This window comes from Limanda limanda, chromosome 2 (genome assembly GCF_963576545.1).
Source record: "Limanda limanda chromosome 2, fLimLim1.1, whole genome shotgun sequence".
Lineage (NCBI taxonomy): Eukaryota > Metazoa > Chordata > Actinopteri > Pleuronectiformes > Pleuronectidae > Limanda > Limanda limanda.
This window is the reverse complement of record NC_083637.1, coordinates 7,749,177-7,768,440: the sequence shown is the minus strand read 5'-3', so window position 1 is coordinate 7,768,440 and position 19,264 is coordinate 7,749,177. Positions and strand designations below refer to the sequence as shown.

General features: G+C 41.6%; 2 protein-coding genes across 2 annotated transcripts; one reads left to right on the top strand and one right to left on the bottom strand.

Moving 5' to 3' along the window:
• Positions 1 to 544: 544 nt before the first annotated feature.
• On the top strand, positions 545 to 1,381 carry LOC132996818 (tripartite motif-containing protein 16-like; the record flags this gene model as incomplete). Its single annotated transcript, XM_061067181.1, has 1 exon — positions 545 to 1,381. A coding segment is annotated over one exon (837 nt), but the record flags the coding sequence as incomplete, so codon positions are not given.
• Positions 1,382 to 5,531: 4,150 nt separating this feature from the next.
• On the bottom strand, positions 5,532 to 18,655 carry LOC133015974 (collagen alpha-3(V) chain-like). Its single transcript, XM_061083277.1, has 6 exons — positions 18,649 to 18,655; positions 18,364 to 18,558; positions 17,925 to 18,025; positions 7,147 to 7,215; positions 6,593 to 6,826; positions 5,532 to 5,678 (listed from the first exon to the last, which is right to left on the bottom strand). The coding sequence occupies exons 1-6, from the start codon at positions 18,653 to 18,655 to the stop codon at positions 5,532 to 5,534; spliced, it is 753 nt and encodes a 250-aa protein (XP_060939260.1).
• Between the last annotated feature and the right edge of the window lie 609 nt (positions 18,656 to 19,264).

The following is a 19,264-nucleotide window of genomic DNA, read 5'->3' as shown; positions in this document are numbered from 1 at the left end:
GGAGCAGCAAGAAAACCAACTGGACAGAGATAGACTGTCCTGTTCGATCTGTCTGGATCTACTGGAGGATCCGGTGACTACTGGCTGTGGACACAGCTACTGTCTGAGCTGTATTAACACCTACTGGGACAAGGAGGACGAGAGAGGAAGCTACAGCTGCCCTCAGTGTAGACAGACCTTCACACTGAGGCCTGTCCTGGTGAAAAACACCATGTTAGCTGATTCACTGGAGGAGCTGAAGAAGACTGGACCCCAAGCTGCTCCTGCTGATCACTGCTATGCTGGACCTGAAGATGGGGCCTGTGATGTCTGCACTGGGAGAAAACGGAAATCTCTCAACTCCTGTTTGAATTGTTTGGCCTCTTATTGTGAAAAACACCTCCAGCCTCATCTTCACTCACCTCCATTGAAGAAGCACAAGCTGGTGGAACCCTCGGAGAAGCTCCAGGAGAACATCTGCTCTCGTCACGACGAGGTGATGAAGATGTTCTGCCGCACTGATGAGCAGTGTATCTGTTATCTCTGCTCTGTGGAGGAACATAAAGACCACGACACAGTTACAGCTGCAGCAGAAAGGACTGAGAGGCAGAGAGAGCTCGGGCTGAGGAGACAAACAATCCAGCAGAGAGTCCAGGACACAGAGAAAGATGTGAAGCTGCTTCAACAGGAGGAGAAGGCCGTCAATGGCTCTGCTGATAAAGCAGTGGAGGACAGTGAGAAGATCTACACTGAGCTGATCTGTTTGCTGGAGAAAAGAAGCTCTGATGTGAAGCAGCAGATCAGATCCCAGCAGCAAACGGAAGTGAGTCGAGTCAGAGAGCTTCAGGAGAGACTGGAGCAGGAGATCGCTGAGCTGAAGAGGAAAGACCATGAACTGAAGCAGCTCTCAGACACAGAGGATCACAACCAGTTTCTACACAACTACCCCTCAATGTCACCACTCAGTGAATCTACACACTCATCCAGCATCAGGATCCGTCCTCTGAGGAACTTTGAGGACGTGACAGCAGCTGTGTCACAGGTCAGAGGTCAACTGCAGGACATTCTGAGTGAGACAGAGACAAAGATTTTACAGATTGTGTCTCAAGTGGATGTTTTACTGCCACAACCAGAGCCCAAGACCAGAGCTGACTTCTTAAAGTATTCACAGGAAATCACACTGGATCCAAACACAGCACACAGACGTATGTTATTATCTGAGGGAAACAGAAAAGTAACATATATGAGTACAGTACAGTCTTATTCTAAGCACCCAGACAGATTCATTAATTGGCCTCAGGTCCTGAGTAGAGAGAGTCTGACTGGACGTTGTTACTGGGAGGTGGAGGTGAAGGTGGTGGGGAGAGGAGCAGTTGCTGTAGCAGTCACATACAAGAATATCAGCAGAGCAGGAGCGTCAGATGAATGTGTATTTGGATTCAATGATAAATCTTGGTCATTATTTTGTAATGGAAACAGTTATAACTTTAATTACAACAGGATCAAGACTCCACTGTCAGGTCCTCTGTCCTCCAGAGTAGGAGTGTACCTAGATCACAGTGCAGGTGTTCTGTCCCTTTACAGCGTCTCTGACACCATGACTCTCCTCCACAGAGTCCAGACCACGTTCACTCAGACTCTCTGTGCTGGAGTTTGGGTTTTTGAATCTGGATCCACAGCTGAGTTCTGTAAACTCAAATAGACTTGAATCATTAAAAGCAGTGATTTAGATTCTGTGTGTAAATCTTTAACTTCTTTTGTCTCCATGTTTGTTGATCAAAGTTCGTCGTGGTGACGTTTCTGCTCCCCACAGAGATCAGCTGTCAATCAAACACTGACCTTCCTTTATCGATGTTAGGCAATGTTTTTGTGCGAACCACAGGCTTCCTTTTCAGCTGAAATGTGTGGACCAAACCTGAAAGCACATGTTCTTTGTCTTGAGAAAGCCACATGTGCTGGAGCGAACGCATCTCCCAGAGTGCAACGTGTTTTCTTTGTTCCGGGAAGGCCAAGAAACTCCGGCTCCCAGAGTGCTGCATGTCCCTTTGTTCAACATCTTCTCACATAGAGGTGCGAAGAGCCACCCGGGGTCAACTCCAATTGGTCACTCTGGTCACATGGCCTGGGGGTCACAGGGCCTATTTAAGAGCAGGACAGCTTCCAGCTCTCTCTCTTTTCTCACTTCCCACTGAGGGCGGAAGGCTGCTCCAGCTTTCTCCTCCTCAACTCTTCAGGAACAGCAGGCCTTCCAGCCTCTCCTCTCCTGCACCGCCTAGGAGAGGGCCGGGCTGCTCCAGCACATCTCCTCTCCCATCCAACGACCGGAGGGCAAAGGTCGAGCTTCCAGCTCATCTTCTCAAGGAAATCTCCTCGCCCTTCAAGCTCTACCAGCTCCCAGCAGCGATTCGATATCCTGCAGGTAACAAGCGAGAACTGCACTGCTCAACAGAACCGGAAGCAGAGACCACACGAACCAGAGACTTCAAAGCCAGGACGAACGGCGAACCGCACAGCAACTTTCTCCCTGTTCAAGGACTGGTAACATACTGGGCTTAATTATTATACTTAGGCTAAGCAAGACTGTTTATTCGATCTGTGTGGTGTTTATAAGTTTGATATATGTGGTGTTATTGTAGTTACAAGTTAAATCAAAGTTAATGTAAGCTAGGATCTACTCAGACTCGGCCATTGTTCTGATTTGCATCTTCACAGACACCGCATATCTCTTCACCTACTTAACTACGTCCCCCGACCAGAAGGAGGGGGGGGGGTTGCTATCTTAGAAACCATCTAGGTGTGACTCTCTGTGTTAACTATCACACACACACACACACACGCATCTTTGTTAGTCAGTATTTTGTTTAGTAATTGGTGTTTTTATACTTTATTATATTCATATTAATATGTTCATTATATAATCTTTAATAGTAAATATTAAGATTTCTAATTGAACTAGATCTGAATGAGACTGATCTTAATCAAAAAATTGGCTATCTTTTCCCTTCTATGAAAGTGGTGCCCCGCGAGAACTTAAACAAACTAAAGTTATGATTTAATATTAATATTTCGAATATTAATGTTTTATATTTTATTTTGATAACCAAATTTATTGAACGCCTAAAGGCACACCAGCTTATGGTATCATTCCTAACCACTATGGCACAACATCACACATATTAAGTTCTCACTTTGTAAAGACAGAAATCTATAATTACACTGACATGAATGTGTTTGCAAGAACTAATGTTGCTGTTGTTTTCTAAATCAATGTAGAAATCAGGTTGTGTGATGTTTTAGAACCTGTATTGATCCTGATTAGTGTTGCAAAGGGGGGGAACATTTACGGTAACTTTCTTCAGTTGGGAACATTGTCTGCCAGAAAAGTAAACCGATGACTTTGTGTTGTTGTTGAACGTCTTTGTCATTACCTAGCATGTTGATTACGTGTTACACTGAAGCCATGTTCATTTTAATACCAAGTTCATATGTATACAGTAGGCTAACTTTTAACAGCAGTGAGAGTAGGATGTATGTATGGTGCACCATCGCCTCGATTACACACGGCTGTGGGGGGTCCATCAAAAAAAGGCGAGTTGAGCGACATATCAAAAATAAAAATTCTAACCACAAATAAAAGCCTGAGCAGTAAAATCGTTATAATAAACTCTATTTTAAAGATGTATGGAATGCAGCACACGCTGCGTTTCTTTGCAAAGGATGTAGCTATTGTAAACCAAATTGACAGAATTAATGGATTTGTGTTTTTCTCTCAACCCGACATGATCAAATGAAAGTCCGAAGTCCTCTTGTATCCATTATCAATTGACAACGCAGACAGGTGACTGGATTTATGGTCCACAGGAACAGAACTGTCTCGCTGGCAAGTGGCTAACGTTAGCAATTCTAGATCTCGCAGCATGATCTTGGTTAAACAACCCCGATTTAATGCAAATTCAGTTGAATTTCAACCCTGCACTGTGCATTCCTCCATCGCAGCCAAACGCTCAGACCAGAGGCTTGAGAAGCTTGACTAATTCATTTTACATTTAGAATGGGACTTTTTTGGGTGGACGGGATCATAGGGAATCAGTTATTTTATTCAACATTCTTGTTTTTGTTGTTCAATAAAAGAATCCATTCAAGTTTTGTCTTTTGATTCTCTCTTAAAACACATTTCTAGGACCGCCCTCTTCCACTTGTGTCACATCTCGATCATCAGACATGTCCTTTCTCAAAAAGATGCAGAACGAGTCCAGGCCTTTGTTCCATCCAGACTTGATTATTGTAATTCCTTATTATCAGGCTCCAGCAGTAAGTCGTTAAAGACTCTGCAGCTTGTCCTAAATGCTGCAGCACGTGTCCTGAAGAGAACCAGGAACAGAGACAACATGTCTCCTGTATGAGCTTCACTACACTGGCTTCCTGTTACATTTAGAATTTAAAACCATCCTCCTCACATACATTAATAATATGGCACCATTATACCTTAAGATATTTTGGCTTCCCGTCTGGATAGTTGGAGGAAGAGGTGACGTGGCGTCCATCTTTAAATAAGGTCTGTAGTTTCTGTGTGAACCTTCATGGGAATCTGTGCAATCGCTGGTGAGATATTTCAGTCTGGACCAAAAAGATGAAGCACCATTATTATCCAGTATGTGATCTTCAAGAAACATCTGGAACAACCCGTCATCATCGCACCTCAGGGGGGTTTCTCTTCTGCTGAAGTGTCCGTCTGCTTCCTCTTTGCTTAACGAATGAATTCAATAACACTAAAATCCTATCATATTAATTTAAATGTACATTGTGTACTTTTATTAAAATATGTCAGTCGCTCCTCCACACAGCTATGCACAGAAAGACCTCGAGGGAATCACGTACCACAGTTTTCTGTTATGTTGAAAAAAAAAATATAAAAAACATGGCTTCACAATATATATATATATAAAAAAAATGCACTGCCCCAGTTCCCTTTTACAAAGAAATGTACTCTGCAGGGAGCTACATAATAGCACCGTGATGACTTACACTCCAACATACATCACAACAGATCATTACGACAACAAAAGTACAACAACAGACAAAAAAATAACACAAAACAACTTGAGGTTTGATGATGACAGACATGGCGGGTGAAGGATTGCTGAAAAAAGGCAATTTAGTATAACTGAAGACGATCATGTATGATTGTGTATAGATGGGAATCAAGTGCACGGATGATAATTACAGGAGCAGACATGGATCGATGAGTGAGAGCACCACTTAAAAGCTGAGGTTACTGAGGCGTCAGAAAGAGGCACAGTATGCACTTCTCATGAAAACACAGAGTCGGCTGTGAGAAGGTTTGTGATGAATATACGAGACTCAGAGTCTGAGTCAATAAGAGAATTAAGGTTTAGATGAAGAACACTGTTGTAGGTAAATCGACTTATAAATATATGACATCATGTTTGTCTTTGTAAGTAGTTTTCTCCCTGCATGTAAAAAAAAATGTCCATTTGTATTTTTTTCCTATTAAATTACTCTCGCCGCGCCATGAGCGCCCCCTGGCTCAGTTAACCGTTGAAGCAGACCGGGCCAAATTGGAAACCGAATTTCTGGTTCCCGCTTCCGAAGTCGGACACGGTCACGTCCATGATGGGGAGCGTGGTGGAGAGAGGAGCCTGGAACTCCAGCACAGTCCTCTCCTGCCCTGAGCGTGTCTGGGACGGAGAAACACAAACATATCCCTGTGGTAAGTATGTGCTGAATATTCTGAGTTCACACCGATAAATAACTAATAAAGTGACATCACTATTTCATGCACTAAATAATAAAATAAATACATACTTCATTCGATGTAATGTTAAACAAAGGTTAAACAAAGGTTAAACAAAGGTTAAAGGTCAGAATTAAATAATTTAAACGACTAAAAATTCTGCAACCACATGGTTATATTGTGCGTTTCTTGTCCAGAACTAATATTTCCTGTTTGTGGTGGCAGCCACGTTCATTGTGCAACTCATTGGTTTGTTAACAACCGTTTTAAACCCTCAAGTTTGTCTACTTTGTCCGGTGCCAACTTGTTTTTTTACCATGAACTGGAGCCTGACACAGCCCAGTGCATATCATGCTTTATCTTCAAGACTCTAAATGTGACCATAGGTTACTAAATGAACGTCAAGCTGTGTTGAAGAAGACTTGAACTACAGATTGAGACATAAACTCTTAAGAAAAATGTTTCCTGGTGTTATAAATTGAGTCATTTTCTCATAGACTACTATAGAAACTTTTCTTTGAAACCAGTGGAGTCGCCCTCTGCTGGTCATTCGAGAGATTTACTTGTGCGTTGTCACATGACGCTCAGTGAAGGGATTTCTCTTTCAAAACTTCCAAGGAACTTTTTAAAAAGGACTTAAAACATTATTTTTATATATTCAACTTGTAATATGTCCTTTCGTTTCACGTTGGCGTCATTTTGTGTTTACTTTCATTTTCAGGCAATGTGCATCAAAATGTATTGAGATATTCTTTAGTGTTTTCCTTCATAAATATTTTTCTGAAGGTGCGAAGGCGTGACGCCATGTTTGAGACAAGAATGTGTCCGAGAGTCGAGAGCTTCACGTGTGTTTCTCACCTGACATCCGTCATATAGTGCACTGATGTAATGTGTGTTCTCATGTGTCATCTCCTCCCCGTCGCTGCCTCTGAAGCGCAGTGCGTGTTCGTGGCCGTAGGTGGCGGTGTGCAGCCAGGCGGCAGAGTTGAGGCAGTGGTAGGTGAAGCTCTGTGTGGCTGTGGCGCTCAGCAGCTTCAGGAAGTTCAGCTGAACGATGTGGATGGGAACGCCGTCCGTCCCAGAGTAAGAAAACTGGAGGAGAACAGCAGAACCAAACATCAATGTAATGTCAAGGACAAATAAAGTATGAAACAGAATAATGCATGAAGGCAGTTGTGTGCACATTCAGTCCTTTACTTTGGACGTGTCACTACAAAACTTTACTACACTATACAAACAATGTTATGACCTGAGTTGTTCTGATTTTGAGGTTTTTTTTCAGACAATGACCTGATTGTGTGGTTTAAACTGAAACATGAGGGAATCACCTAAAATATTAAGACCTAACTAAACACATTTAAGACCCAGAATGAAACACTTTTTAACCTCGATGCAAAATGATCAAACCATACCTGTTTTCCTTTCCTGAATTGACTGTACCATGTGCCGGGCTTCTCCCCTTTCCAGGCAGCCAACTTCACCTGAAGGCAAAAAAAAAAAAGCTTCAAATTCACTCAATCAACACACAGACAGTTACTAGATATGCATTAATGTTCATTTTATCCCCAACTCATTAAACTTATGGCAAATTCTTCTTTTTGCTGAGAAAAGTTGATCAAATTATCAGAAAAAAAACAAAGAAGTAACCATAATAATGTGTCGGTGCATGAAAACTAACCGACTGGAACTTCTTGTGAAGTTGCGGTGAAGTTACAAAACACTTTGAAGGAGTCTCAATGGCAACCCTGGTTGGGATCGATCCAGTACTCGCCTGAGGAGAGAGAGAGAGAGAGGGGGGGGAGGCGAGTGCAGAGGGTTCAACGCCAAAGAGTGACAAGTCCTGCAGATTTATTATTAGTATAAGATGGAGAGAAATTCTGGGGAGTGAAAAAGAGTCTCAACATGCAGGGAAATGTGATCAGGTACCGCCAGCGGCATCACGGCAGAAAGCGCCGGGACTGATGAGATTAGAACTCCTAATTTATGGAAGTGAGATACGTTTAGAATTCAGAACTTGCGGCGAGGTAATCTGACTTCCTCTCATGCAAATCTAAAGCAACAAACGCAGGATGGAGATAAACTCCCTTTGATTTTGTGCATCAATGAAATACATTTCCGACACACACACACACACACACACACACACACACACACACACACACAGTTGATATTATGAGTGATTATTGCGTCTCACGTTGCCTGAAATGCTGATGATTCGGTTTAGGCTGTTTTCTGACTGAGGGCCACCTGTTGATTGTCCAGCAGTATGTCTGAGTGATGACATGATTGAATACTTAAAGGATTTGTGCATTAAATGAACACACACAAGTGATTTTAGATGCATCTCACGGTGACTAGCATTTCAGAATTATTTCATGTGACCAGGAGATTTTCCATTTTTTCCATCACAATTACACTTTAAATGAGATTTAAAATTCCGATTTCGTCCCAAAATCATCTTGTACACTGAGATAGAGATGAATGGAGCCTATTCTATTCCAAAGTCTCGTCTCGAACATCAGACAGAGCTCGGGTGAAGCAGTTCATAGGTTTTATTTCGTGTGTGTAAAAACCACTTAACCACTCAAAAGCCCCCAACAGCCAAACGGATTAAATTCCCACTTGTGGCTGATTGTTGCAGAGCGAAAGTTACGCGGTGTTAATTTCAATTGCAGGAAACACACGGGGATTGATAAATCTTTTTGAAGGTGTGTTTCCAGGAAGGATTTCTGTCTCACCTTGACAGCATTGATTTAATTTCAAGCCTAATGACACAGGGATCTTGTAAATCAACAAGATGAAGTGTCTGCAGCTCCGTGAGGCTGCACTTTGTCACGGCAGCGCTAAATGCTCACGTCAACATGCTCAGAAAGGGAAACGATAGCTACCTTTATAATGTTTAACTGATGTTTTAAATTATCATGATTGGGTTCTTGGTTCAAATCCCTGCTTGGTTGGGGTCTGTCTGTGTGGAGTTTGCATGTTCTCTACATGTCTGTGTAGGTTTCTCCCACAGTCAGAGTGAAGGGTTGTTTGTCTTTGTATGAATTTGTCCGTGTGATGTAGATGAATTGTGTGGAGGATCTGTGCAGAAAACGTCCCGCCACCTTGAGCATGTGTGAAAATCAAACTGTCCAGACTCAGTTCTCCAGACTTTATCCGCAGGTCATTAAAGTATATTATATTATATTTATCTGTTAGGTAAAGAATTGGATAAAACCCCCCCAAAAAAAGATCTGATGATGGAGCTAAAGGAAATTTGAAAGGTTCAGGAGATCTTTTTAAAAGTCACGTTCCATGGAACACAAATATCTGGAGCAGATTGCACAGACAACGCTCAATATTTGTATTTCATGATGAAAATAAAATGAGAACTTTATAAGAAAAGAGGAAAAGCCACAGGCAGCGGAAATTGGTTCCAATTTAAAAGGCTGCGGATTATCCAAAATAACGGAGAAGTAAATCTGGGAAGACACACAGCTACTAAATGTTTTTGTTAGCAAATCCTTAAAGAGAGGGTGGACAGACATGGCAGAGGAGATGATTATTAGAATCCAAAATGAGAGAAACATTTGAAAGTGAACTGAATCTTAAGTATTCTAAACACTTTGGCTCAACGACCACAAAGCAAATTGTCAGATGTACTCTAACGATACCTTTTAGTCATAGAATACACAATGTTGGAATTAAAAATACAGCTGATTACATCGCTTGGAAATCTACTTATTTGATAAAGTATCGATCTGAACTTGTTGGGTGTGATTCGTGAGTTAATATCAGCAAGTGATGATGTGAAAAACATGAATTTAGTTGTTTTCTCAGGTTTCACAAGTTCAGAAAGTCTAATGGTTTTTAAAACATGTTTTCAACTTGCCACGAATGCTAGACAAAATATTCAAACTTGAATTTCACAGCTACCAAAAGAGACTTCTTCCTCTGACTGGGAGCTCTGGTAATAAAGCAGGTGCAGAAAGGCAGTGAAAACCAACAGTTTGCTAGAGTCGCTGTAAACCGGGAGTTACTGACTGGTCAACGTGGTGGAGTATGAGTCGATATTGGTGGGTTGAGACTTAAAAAAAACTCTTAAAAGATGAGCAATTATTATCCTTAAATAAATCAGGTGCCAACTAAGGACTCGAACCGTAACGCTGCTCCATCTCTGGGTGAATAAACTCTTTATGAATAATGTCTTCAATGCAACATAAACACTTGGTTTTCAAAGCCATATTTTCAATGGCATAAGTGCAGTGTTATTCAAAAGTAGACACAAGGTATTCTAAGTATTGGATTTCACAATTACACATTCAGTTGATGCCAAGATACCGAAACAGCTCAAACAAGAAAAGAAAAAAAGATCGTTACGGCCGTTATTTGGTTCAAGAGAATAAATTATTATTTTTTGTTCCTCAACAAAAGCGGAGTGAAAAGACGAGGTGATTTTTATAGGCTGAAGTACACACACACACACACACGCACGCACACACACACACACACACACACACACACACACACCTCAAATCCCCCCTCAGTTATGTCAGCCAGTAATTTGTTGCCAAGGCGACAAATTACTGGCTGTCCCATGAGTGAGTCAGTCTTCCCCCGGAGAAATATCCCCCCAGTAAGTCGGAGAAAGAGCAATGCCCCCCCCCCGCCCCTGTGTTTGTGTGTGTGTGTGTGTGTTTGTGTCCATGTGTTCTTTATGACTCATATTAACAGGGGAGATTATTCTAATTTTTTTATTTATTGCTGCCATTTCTTCTTCCCATTTGCAGCCACTGATTTTGTTTGTTTTCCCATTCTGTTGTAAATCTGTGCTTCAGAGCATCTTTTCATTTCTATTTCTGTTCCTAGTTTTGTTCTATTTTCTGCAGCAACTAACAGATCAAACATATTTCTGCAGCATGAAGGGGAAACGTTCCTGATTGAGTTGAATCAGGAACATTTGGATCATTGATTTTGACACTTTCTTACATATCAAAATGTAAATGTTGTTGGTGTTTTTGCTGCAATTAAAAAGCAGCCGTTCATCTCATCAAAGAAAAAGATGATGATCACACTCATGTGTAATTATAGGGTGTAATAATAAGGTGGTAATATGTACAAACAAACAGCTGATCAAAGCATGTGAGGGAATATTTAGACAGCGCACCACACAAAAGATGATCTTTGGGTCTTGTCTCATTTCTTAATATATCAAACAATTAATCGACACATAGTTATATTCACAAATCACAGTTCACACCAGAACAAGGTGCAACATCCTCTGTTCTTAACCCTCAACAAGAGAGAACTACTAACAAAACAACTTAGCAACGTAGAACATCAGAGAGAAACACAAAACTTCTTGTACTTCTGTTTAGATACAATAACTTCATATTATATCCTGTTTGTGATATTCATGGACAGGATATCGAGGCGTAGTCGTGGTGGGGAGGGGTTGCAGTTCGGTGATCTGAGGATCTCATCACTGCTCTTTGCAGATGACCTTCAGCACTCACTGGATCGGCTGGCGGCCGAGTGTGAAGCGGCTGGGATGAGGATCAGCACCACTAAATCTGAGGCCATGACTCTTAGCAGGAAACCGGTGGATTGTCCTCTCCGGGTAGGAAATGAGTCCTTAGCCCAAGTGAAGGAGTTCAAGTACCTCGGGGTCTTGTTCGCGAGTGAGGGTACGATGGAGCGTGAGATTGGCCGGAGAATCGGAGCAGCAGGGGCGTATTGCGTTCGCTTTACCGCACTGTTGTGACGAAAAGAGAGCTGAGCCGCAAGGCAAAGCTCTCGATCTACCGGTCGATCTTCGTTCCTATCCTCACCTATGGTCATGAGGGATGGGTGATGACCGAAAGGACGAGATCGCGGATACAAGCGGCCGAGATGAGTTTTCTCAGGAGGGTGGCTGGCTACTCCCTTAGGGATAGGGTGAGAAGTTCAGTCATTCGGGGGGAGCTCGAATCAGAGCCGCTGCTCCTTTGCTTAGAAAGGAGTCAGTTGAAGTGGTTCGGGCATCTGGTAAGGATGCCCACTGGACGCCTCCCTTGGGAGGTGTTCCAGGCACGACCAGTGGGGAGGAGACCCCGGGGAAGACCCAGGACTAGGTGGAGAGATTATATCTCAACACTGGCCTGGGAACGCCTCGGGATCCCCCCGTCAGAGCTGGTCAATGTGGCCCGGGAAAGGGAAGTCTGGGGCCCCCTGCTTGAGCTGCTGCCCCCGCGACCCGACCCCGGATAAGCGGATGAAGATGATGAAGATGAACTTCATATTGCTGTGTATGCAAAGTGTGTATATGTATGCATATGTACAGTGGCGTTTCTACGTAAGGGGCAGGTGGGGCACTGCCCCCACCAGATGGCGCTGGTGTGCAGAAAGCTAAATACTGCATATCTGAATGTGGCAAAAATATATTTTATTTTATGTTATATGCAAAAAGCGTGAATGTGTATGTGAATAAACGAGACTCACAAGCATTATAGTCTTGTTTTGGAGTCATTTGATTCGTGTGTGTTTCTGTCTGTGTGTTTGCTTTGTGAAACGCTTCCCTCTTGCCGTACTTCTCTGCTCGGGGCACACAGGAAAAGCTTCAGGCCAGTGCCATGGGAGCACCAATCAGCTTGAAGCACACAGGCCACTGTTAACATTGGAAACTAATGATTATGCAGATGGGCCCCGCAACGTCTCCCAGCAAGCCACTCGACTCCAGCGTCAGCGTCACCCGGAAACAGGCTGACTTTCCGGATCGACGTCACCTGAGCTAACAGGCTAACAGGCTACTCGTCAGTGAACACCACCCGGTTCTGTTTGAGAGGTTCACTCACATCGGATGAATAATACGCTTTGAAGTTCTGCTTCTTCTCCTGGCAGAGAGGCTCAAGACGTGTGAGCTCCCGTTTCTTAGGTGAGGTTTGTCAAGTTTAGTATTGTATGTATCTGTAAAAGTAGTGATGCTGTACCTGGGTGTTAGCTTAGCTCGGCTAGCCCGCAGACATGCCTGCAGCAGTAATAGAACTGCTAACGGGACCGTAGCCTACGGAGTTATTGACCCGACATGAAGCCACATGATCCGGGCCACCCAGCAGAGAGAAGCGTTAGTTTATGAGGATGAGTGTGTTTGGAGAATAAGCTCCCCCACGTAAGATATCTAATTGAATGTAAAGTTATTTCACTCGCCAACCCATTTGACTTGACTACGTTACACAGATTGTTTTTTATGCAGAAACAGATTTACTGTGATCAACAACTGAAACGTGAGTATTTATAGTAGTACTATATTCAGTTTTTTACATCGTTAATCTTACCCACCACCTATTTCCTAAACTGAAATGATTATAATCTGATGAACTTTGAAGTAATAAACTTTTATTTTTACCATGTAAAAGTCTGTTAACACTGACTCCAGGTACAGACATGTTTTCATAACTTACAAACAATCAAAGTAAAGTATTGCACATAATACATAATGTATTAAATAATATATGCAATACTAATAATGTGTAAGAACTCCATACATTACATTCATTGTCTTGGTAGTGAACTGTTTAATCCAAAACCATATTCAAAATCAGTAGTTGAATATCCACAGAAAATAAGGATACAAGCTTTGTTCATAGGTAACACTTCCTCTACAATAATGCCATACTTTTATATTTCCTATCATTTTATTAGGTACGGACGTGCCTGAAGGACACAGCTGTGCTGACCGTGTTCTGTCTCTTATGGCAAAGAAGACAAATAAAACACTGGGTTATTATCTAAAGTGTATCAAATCAGAAAGCAAAAGATAAACATTGTTCTAATAAGTGTTCATTTGAATATATAATATATAATGAATATAGAAATTAACTCTATTATCCATGACACTTAGCAATGACTCTGTGTGTCCTGCACCAGATGGGATAAAAGCAGAGGACAAATTTCCCTCAATTGCATGAGTGTGTCTGTGCATGTTTGTGCATGTGTGTGGGATAAATAAGATGTATCGTATCGTATCTCTAAACAGTTGCAGGCCGTCTTTAGTTAGGGAGGAAAAAGTGTTGTGCAGATGAAGCTGGTGCATGTCGTCCTCATATTGATAATAATACATTAATAAATTGTGCAAGTTATTTGAGCTATGTGTCTGTCTAATCTTTTTACTTTGTTGCAATCATTTTACTTTAATGCTGTATTATAGGCAACATCTTTGTGTCGGGCTGAGCGCTAAAGCATGTGAAATGTATTTGAAATAGGATTTCTGCCCCCAGCTGGCACTCAAAATGAAGCCCATAGTATATCTCACTGGTCTATATAGGCCTACTGCTTATAATAATCAGCTACCTCTATTTTTGTGACGGTGACATGACGTCATACAAAATTGCCCCACCAGAAATTTCAGGCTAGAATTGCCACTGATTAGAGCATTCTGTCTATCTCCCAGTGAGAACGGGCCATTATGTTACTGAAGTGGAACAGGGAACCACTGGATTCTGTTTCTAAAGAAATCCTGATAATGATGCTGCCGATGTCACGATATCTGATCCAATTAAAATGCGCTACACACGCCGAGAGCTGCGAGCGGAATATCAGACATCATGATTTCCAGTTTTTCATCAAAATTCACTGTCACAATTTATTATAAGGACTTTTGTAGCATTTCAATGCTTCACCAGACGTGTGGCTGACAGAGAGAATCGGACAAAGAGATCAGGGACGGACGTATATGAAAGGTTTCGAGTAGTGTTCCAACAAGTCAAAGTTATTCTTCCGATGGTCCATTGAGACACGAGAGCCGCTGTTACTTTAGAAGTGACAATGAAAGTGATCTTTTACTTTCAAGGGATGGCTCCTCTTTCCTCAGGAGTCAAAAAACCTTTTGAAATTCATTTTGCTAAATATTTAATTTTTGGAGAAGGAAAATTAATTATCACGGATTATTAAAATTAACAGGATTCAGGAATAACAATGCAGTGTTTTTAAAACTAAGTTTGGTGAAAGAAGAAAAAATAGGGTGGCCAGTCAATTGTCCATGTCTTTATAGTGACTATAATCAATATTCTTTAATTAAATTGAATCCATAATAAGAATCACAGGGAGTTATCCCCCGGCTCTACAGACCTTTTCTCAAACTGGCAACAAGAACCCTTTCAAAATATTGTTTCAAACTAGAATTCCCGAACACTGTCTACAACAAATTCCTTGTTTAAAAAAATACTCACCAAATATCAGTGAGTTCATGAAACATCTATTTTTACAGTTGGCTTTCTGCTGTTCCTTCTGTTAACTTAACACAATCTTCTCCTGTCGCAATTTAGAGAAAAAGCCTTTATGCGGTGTAAAATAAAATCACTTGTATAACCTGGTGCACATGTCAACCGGTAGTTGCGTCTATGAAAGAAATTGCTCTGAAAATACACTGAGACGAGATAAAAGCATCACGAACCTCCGTATCTGAGGAAAATAAACTTTATTCCTCAGTCGCTTTAGCTCTTTTAAAATCAAGTCACTATAAAGAGCTGTTCATCCGCTTTGTCCATCAACTGCCTGAAGGAGAAAATGTCATTTTCAGGTTCCAGGTTGGACAAAACGAAGGAGAGTCACAGCTCAGTCTCCGATATCTCTGTTCATATTACTGTTCTACTTCTACTACTGTTCTGAATCACACGTCTTACTACTATTATTATTATATATACTGTTGCTGCCATTATTACTATATACTGCTATTATATTGGCATAATTACTGTCATATATAAATATATATTATGTTATATTATATACTATATATACTGTACTATTTGTATATACTGTCTAACAATAACATTACCATCATATCATCAGTACTATTACCATCATCTTGCCAGTGCACCTTATCTACCTATTTATCTTGTGTTTCTATTTTTTATTCTTTCTACCTCAATATTTTTTATTTTATTGTATTGTATTGTATTTTATTGTATTCAAATCAGGGATGAATAAAGTACTCTATCTATCTATCTATCTATCTATCTATCTATCTATCTATCTATCTATCTATCTATCTATCTATCTATCTATCTATCTATCTATCTATCTATCTATCTATCTATCTATCTATCTATCTATCTATCTATCTATCTATCTATCTATCTATCTATCTATCTATCTATCTATCTATCTATCTATCTATCTATCTATCTATCTATCTATCTATCTATCTATCTATCTATCTATCTATCTATCTATCTATCTATCTATCTATCTATCTATCTATCTATCTATCTTGCCACAATTGAAAAAATTACCCAATTGAGGAAGCCAGAGTTGGTGAGAGAAGCTGAAAATCGGCGTTTCACTCGACAATTCAGTTAATTTGAGTCTGTTTAGTAACACAATAACTACAACAAGCGTTTTGTTCTGAAAAGTTAACATCTTTCATGAACTGTTGCACAGATCCCCGGGGGAGTATTTGAAACTCCAGACGCTCGTTATTCCCTCGTACAAATAATACCTGGTGATTTCAATATCTACACATGTCGCCGTGCATGCTCCGTTAAATCCGCTGGAGATTTTAAATGTCATTTCATCTTTTTCTCTTTGCACAGCGACTCGTGGAAAAGGTCAGACGTCTTATTTTATTCACCAACTTTTGGAGCCCAGTACAAACGGATTGTGCACATTCAGCCACTAACTGCTTGTTGGATCATGGAGGATCTGTCCGAGCTGTTTGCTTTTCTGCGTCTGGACTTTTATCTTTTGCAAAGATTTCACAAAGACCACGACTCATTACTCCTCTTAACAATCTGGTTTATTTAAGACCTTTTATCTGCGTATTCATCTTTGTAATGGAATGTGAATTTCCTTGCTGGTTGCTGTTGCATGAATGCAGCACAGGATAATTCATAAGTAGCAGGACTGGATGAAGAAAGCAGATTTTACTCGTCATTACTCAAAGCCTCCGAGCTCACACCCCATTATTCTAGTTGAATTATCCAGTAATGTAGAGAAGTATTTTTTTTTTTTATGAATAGAAAACAAAGACACTTGTTATGCTGGTTCCATTAGTGTGTGATTTAATACAGTTCCAGAATTTAATCACACTCTTACTGGGCCTGTGTGCATTCATTTTTAAAGAGAGCGAATGAGGGATTGATTTTTAACAATCACACACAACACAAATTACTGCATTTTGTCATTTTTCCCACGTGAATGAAGACGTACGACACGTCTCACTTCCTGCCGGTGCACAGAGGGGAACCTTTAACGTTTTCCTCCTGCTCCAACTCGTTGCTGGCTGCAGTTGTTCAGATAGCAGCTCGGTTGCACCTATATATATGTCTGATCAACTATTTAATGGGGCTTCTAACCACATCGTATGTTCCTCAGCAGAGAGAACAGGGAATGGACTGTGCTTATAAAGAGTTATTCTGGTCTTAACGACCACTCAGAGCTCTTCAAAGTACAGCTGACATTCACTTATTTTGGCTTTGTTTATCAGTCATACATCGTACATGTGATTGTGTGTGTGTGTGTGTGTGTGTGTGTGTGTGTGTGTGTGTGTGTGTGTGTGTGTGTGTGTGTGTGTGTGTGTGTGTGTGTGTGTGTGTGATTGTGTGTGTGCACAGATGTCAGGAGCAATTTGAGTGTCTTGCAGAATTAAATGTATTACAGTTTTTTCATGCTGCAAAATATTGTTTTGAAAGAAGCAACAGTGATAATTAGAAAAGCTTCGTCTTCCGTTAACAAATATCTCTGTGAAAACGAATCTCTTTGCTTTTAATCCCTATTAAAATTAATTTGTGCACCTGAAATTGAAGCACAGGGGAAATGTTTCAAAGAGGAAACCGTCTCTGTCGTTCACGTCATTAACGATAGTTACTTTTAGTTTCTTCACAACAATCTGCCGTCAGCCTCAGGACGACGCTAAAGTTAAACACACCGGCAGTGAGACTCCAGGCAGAGCTGAGAATATCACCTCTCATCAGATGTGTGCTTGATGAAAAGCTGCCTTGATGAATCACTCACATCATCTCAATGTTTTCTGTCACACTCTACAAACACTGTTCAAATTAGATTTCTATAAATTCTTTACGTACGTTCAGCACTTCGTGTTTCAGGGTGAGAGGCGGAGTGTCGGGACGGATGTTTTTTAATAGGAGCGTGATCCCGAAGTTCTGCTAAAGTCACTGATGTTTTCCTGCAGAGACTTCTGGGTCTGCACCCATCTACTTGAACTCCATCATACGGGCCTGTGCTCCGAGTCGGCCACTGAGTTCCTCTGAGGAACGCTGGCTGACATTTCCATCCCTGCACACGAGGCGATCACAGTCCGGACTCGTTTGTTCTCTGGTGGAGGAACAAGCGACCGAATGCTACCAGAGCAGGAGAGTCCTTCTCGTTCTGCAATCCATCTTCTCTCCTCCCTCTTGAAGAATCTTCTCCTCTGAGAGCACCTCCTCTCTCAAACCTTCTAACTCTCTAACATGCCTGACAAGCACTTACCTCCTTACCTCAACTCCTAAACTTTATCTTGTTGAACAGATTCACCACTTAGCACTCACTTCAAGGTCTACGCTGTTCTGAAGATTTAGTGTGGACCCTCAGTTCTAAGTCGCTTTGGATAAAAGCATCTGCCAAATGAGTGAATGTGAGAGTCAATGTAAATGTACGTGTGTGTCCCTTACCTCTGCGTTCCGCGGTGACCACCCGGGCCTCCTGCTCCTCACCCCAGCCCACCGCCGTGCGAGCGTTGAGCCGGAACACGTAGGTCTGCTCCGAGGAGAGTCCCGTGACCGTGAACTGGCGAGCGTTGGAGCCCACCTCCACCGTGGTCCAGCGCAGAGGGTCCCGGCTGTCCAGGCAGTAGGAGATCTGGTAGCCTGGCGAGGGACAGAAGCATTAAAGACGCAGGAAGACAGAGATTTGAAGAGTGTGACTACGATTTCTCGGTGTGTTTTTTTGTGGCCTACTTTCCATCAAGGAACCCACGGGAATCAAAGGAGGAACAACATGAGACAGGAGAGAGTCTGAAAACAGGGCTCCGCGATGCCAAAGCACACAAATCACATCTCCACAACAAAAACCAACAGGAAAACACACTGTTCACTTACACGTCTTCACCACAGACTGCGTGTGAAGACGCAAAGAGACGCATACTATTTAGAAATGAAGCTGAAATATCCCAGATACGAATGTTGTGCATTTGGAGAATAAGGCTGATCGGGGGAAAGGAGTCACGGAAGCAAAGTCCCAGTGATACACAAACTGGAATCAGGAGTAGGGTTGCAAAGGGGTGGAAAGTTTCCGGTAAATTTCCGGAAACTTTCCATGGGAAGTTTGGCTCGGGAATTTTGGGAATTTAAAAAAAAAAAAACTATGCAAATTAAACGCTGAGCAATAAAAACATCATTCAAAACTCTATTTTAAAGATGTATAGAATGCAGCACACGCTGCACGTTGAATTTCAACCCTCCACTGTGCATTCTTCCATCACATGCACAGATAATTCCCAGCATCCTGCACACTACAGCACTACTGAGGCCTGCTGTAGTGAGCAGGACTAGTCAGGTAAGTTTCCATGATATT

Coding starts and splice junctions, on each gene's coding strand:
- LOC133015974 (XM_061083277.1), bottom strand. Junction 7,216..17,924: donor CCGACTCGGAGCACAGGCCC/GTATGATGGAGT, acceptor TTTTGCCTTCAG/GTGAAGTTGGCTGCCTGGAA. Junction 5,679..6,592: donor CACTATATGACGGATGTCAG/GTGAGAAACACA, acceptor TCTCCGTCCCAG/ACACGCTCAGGGCAGGAGAG.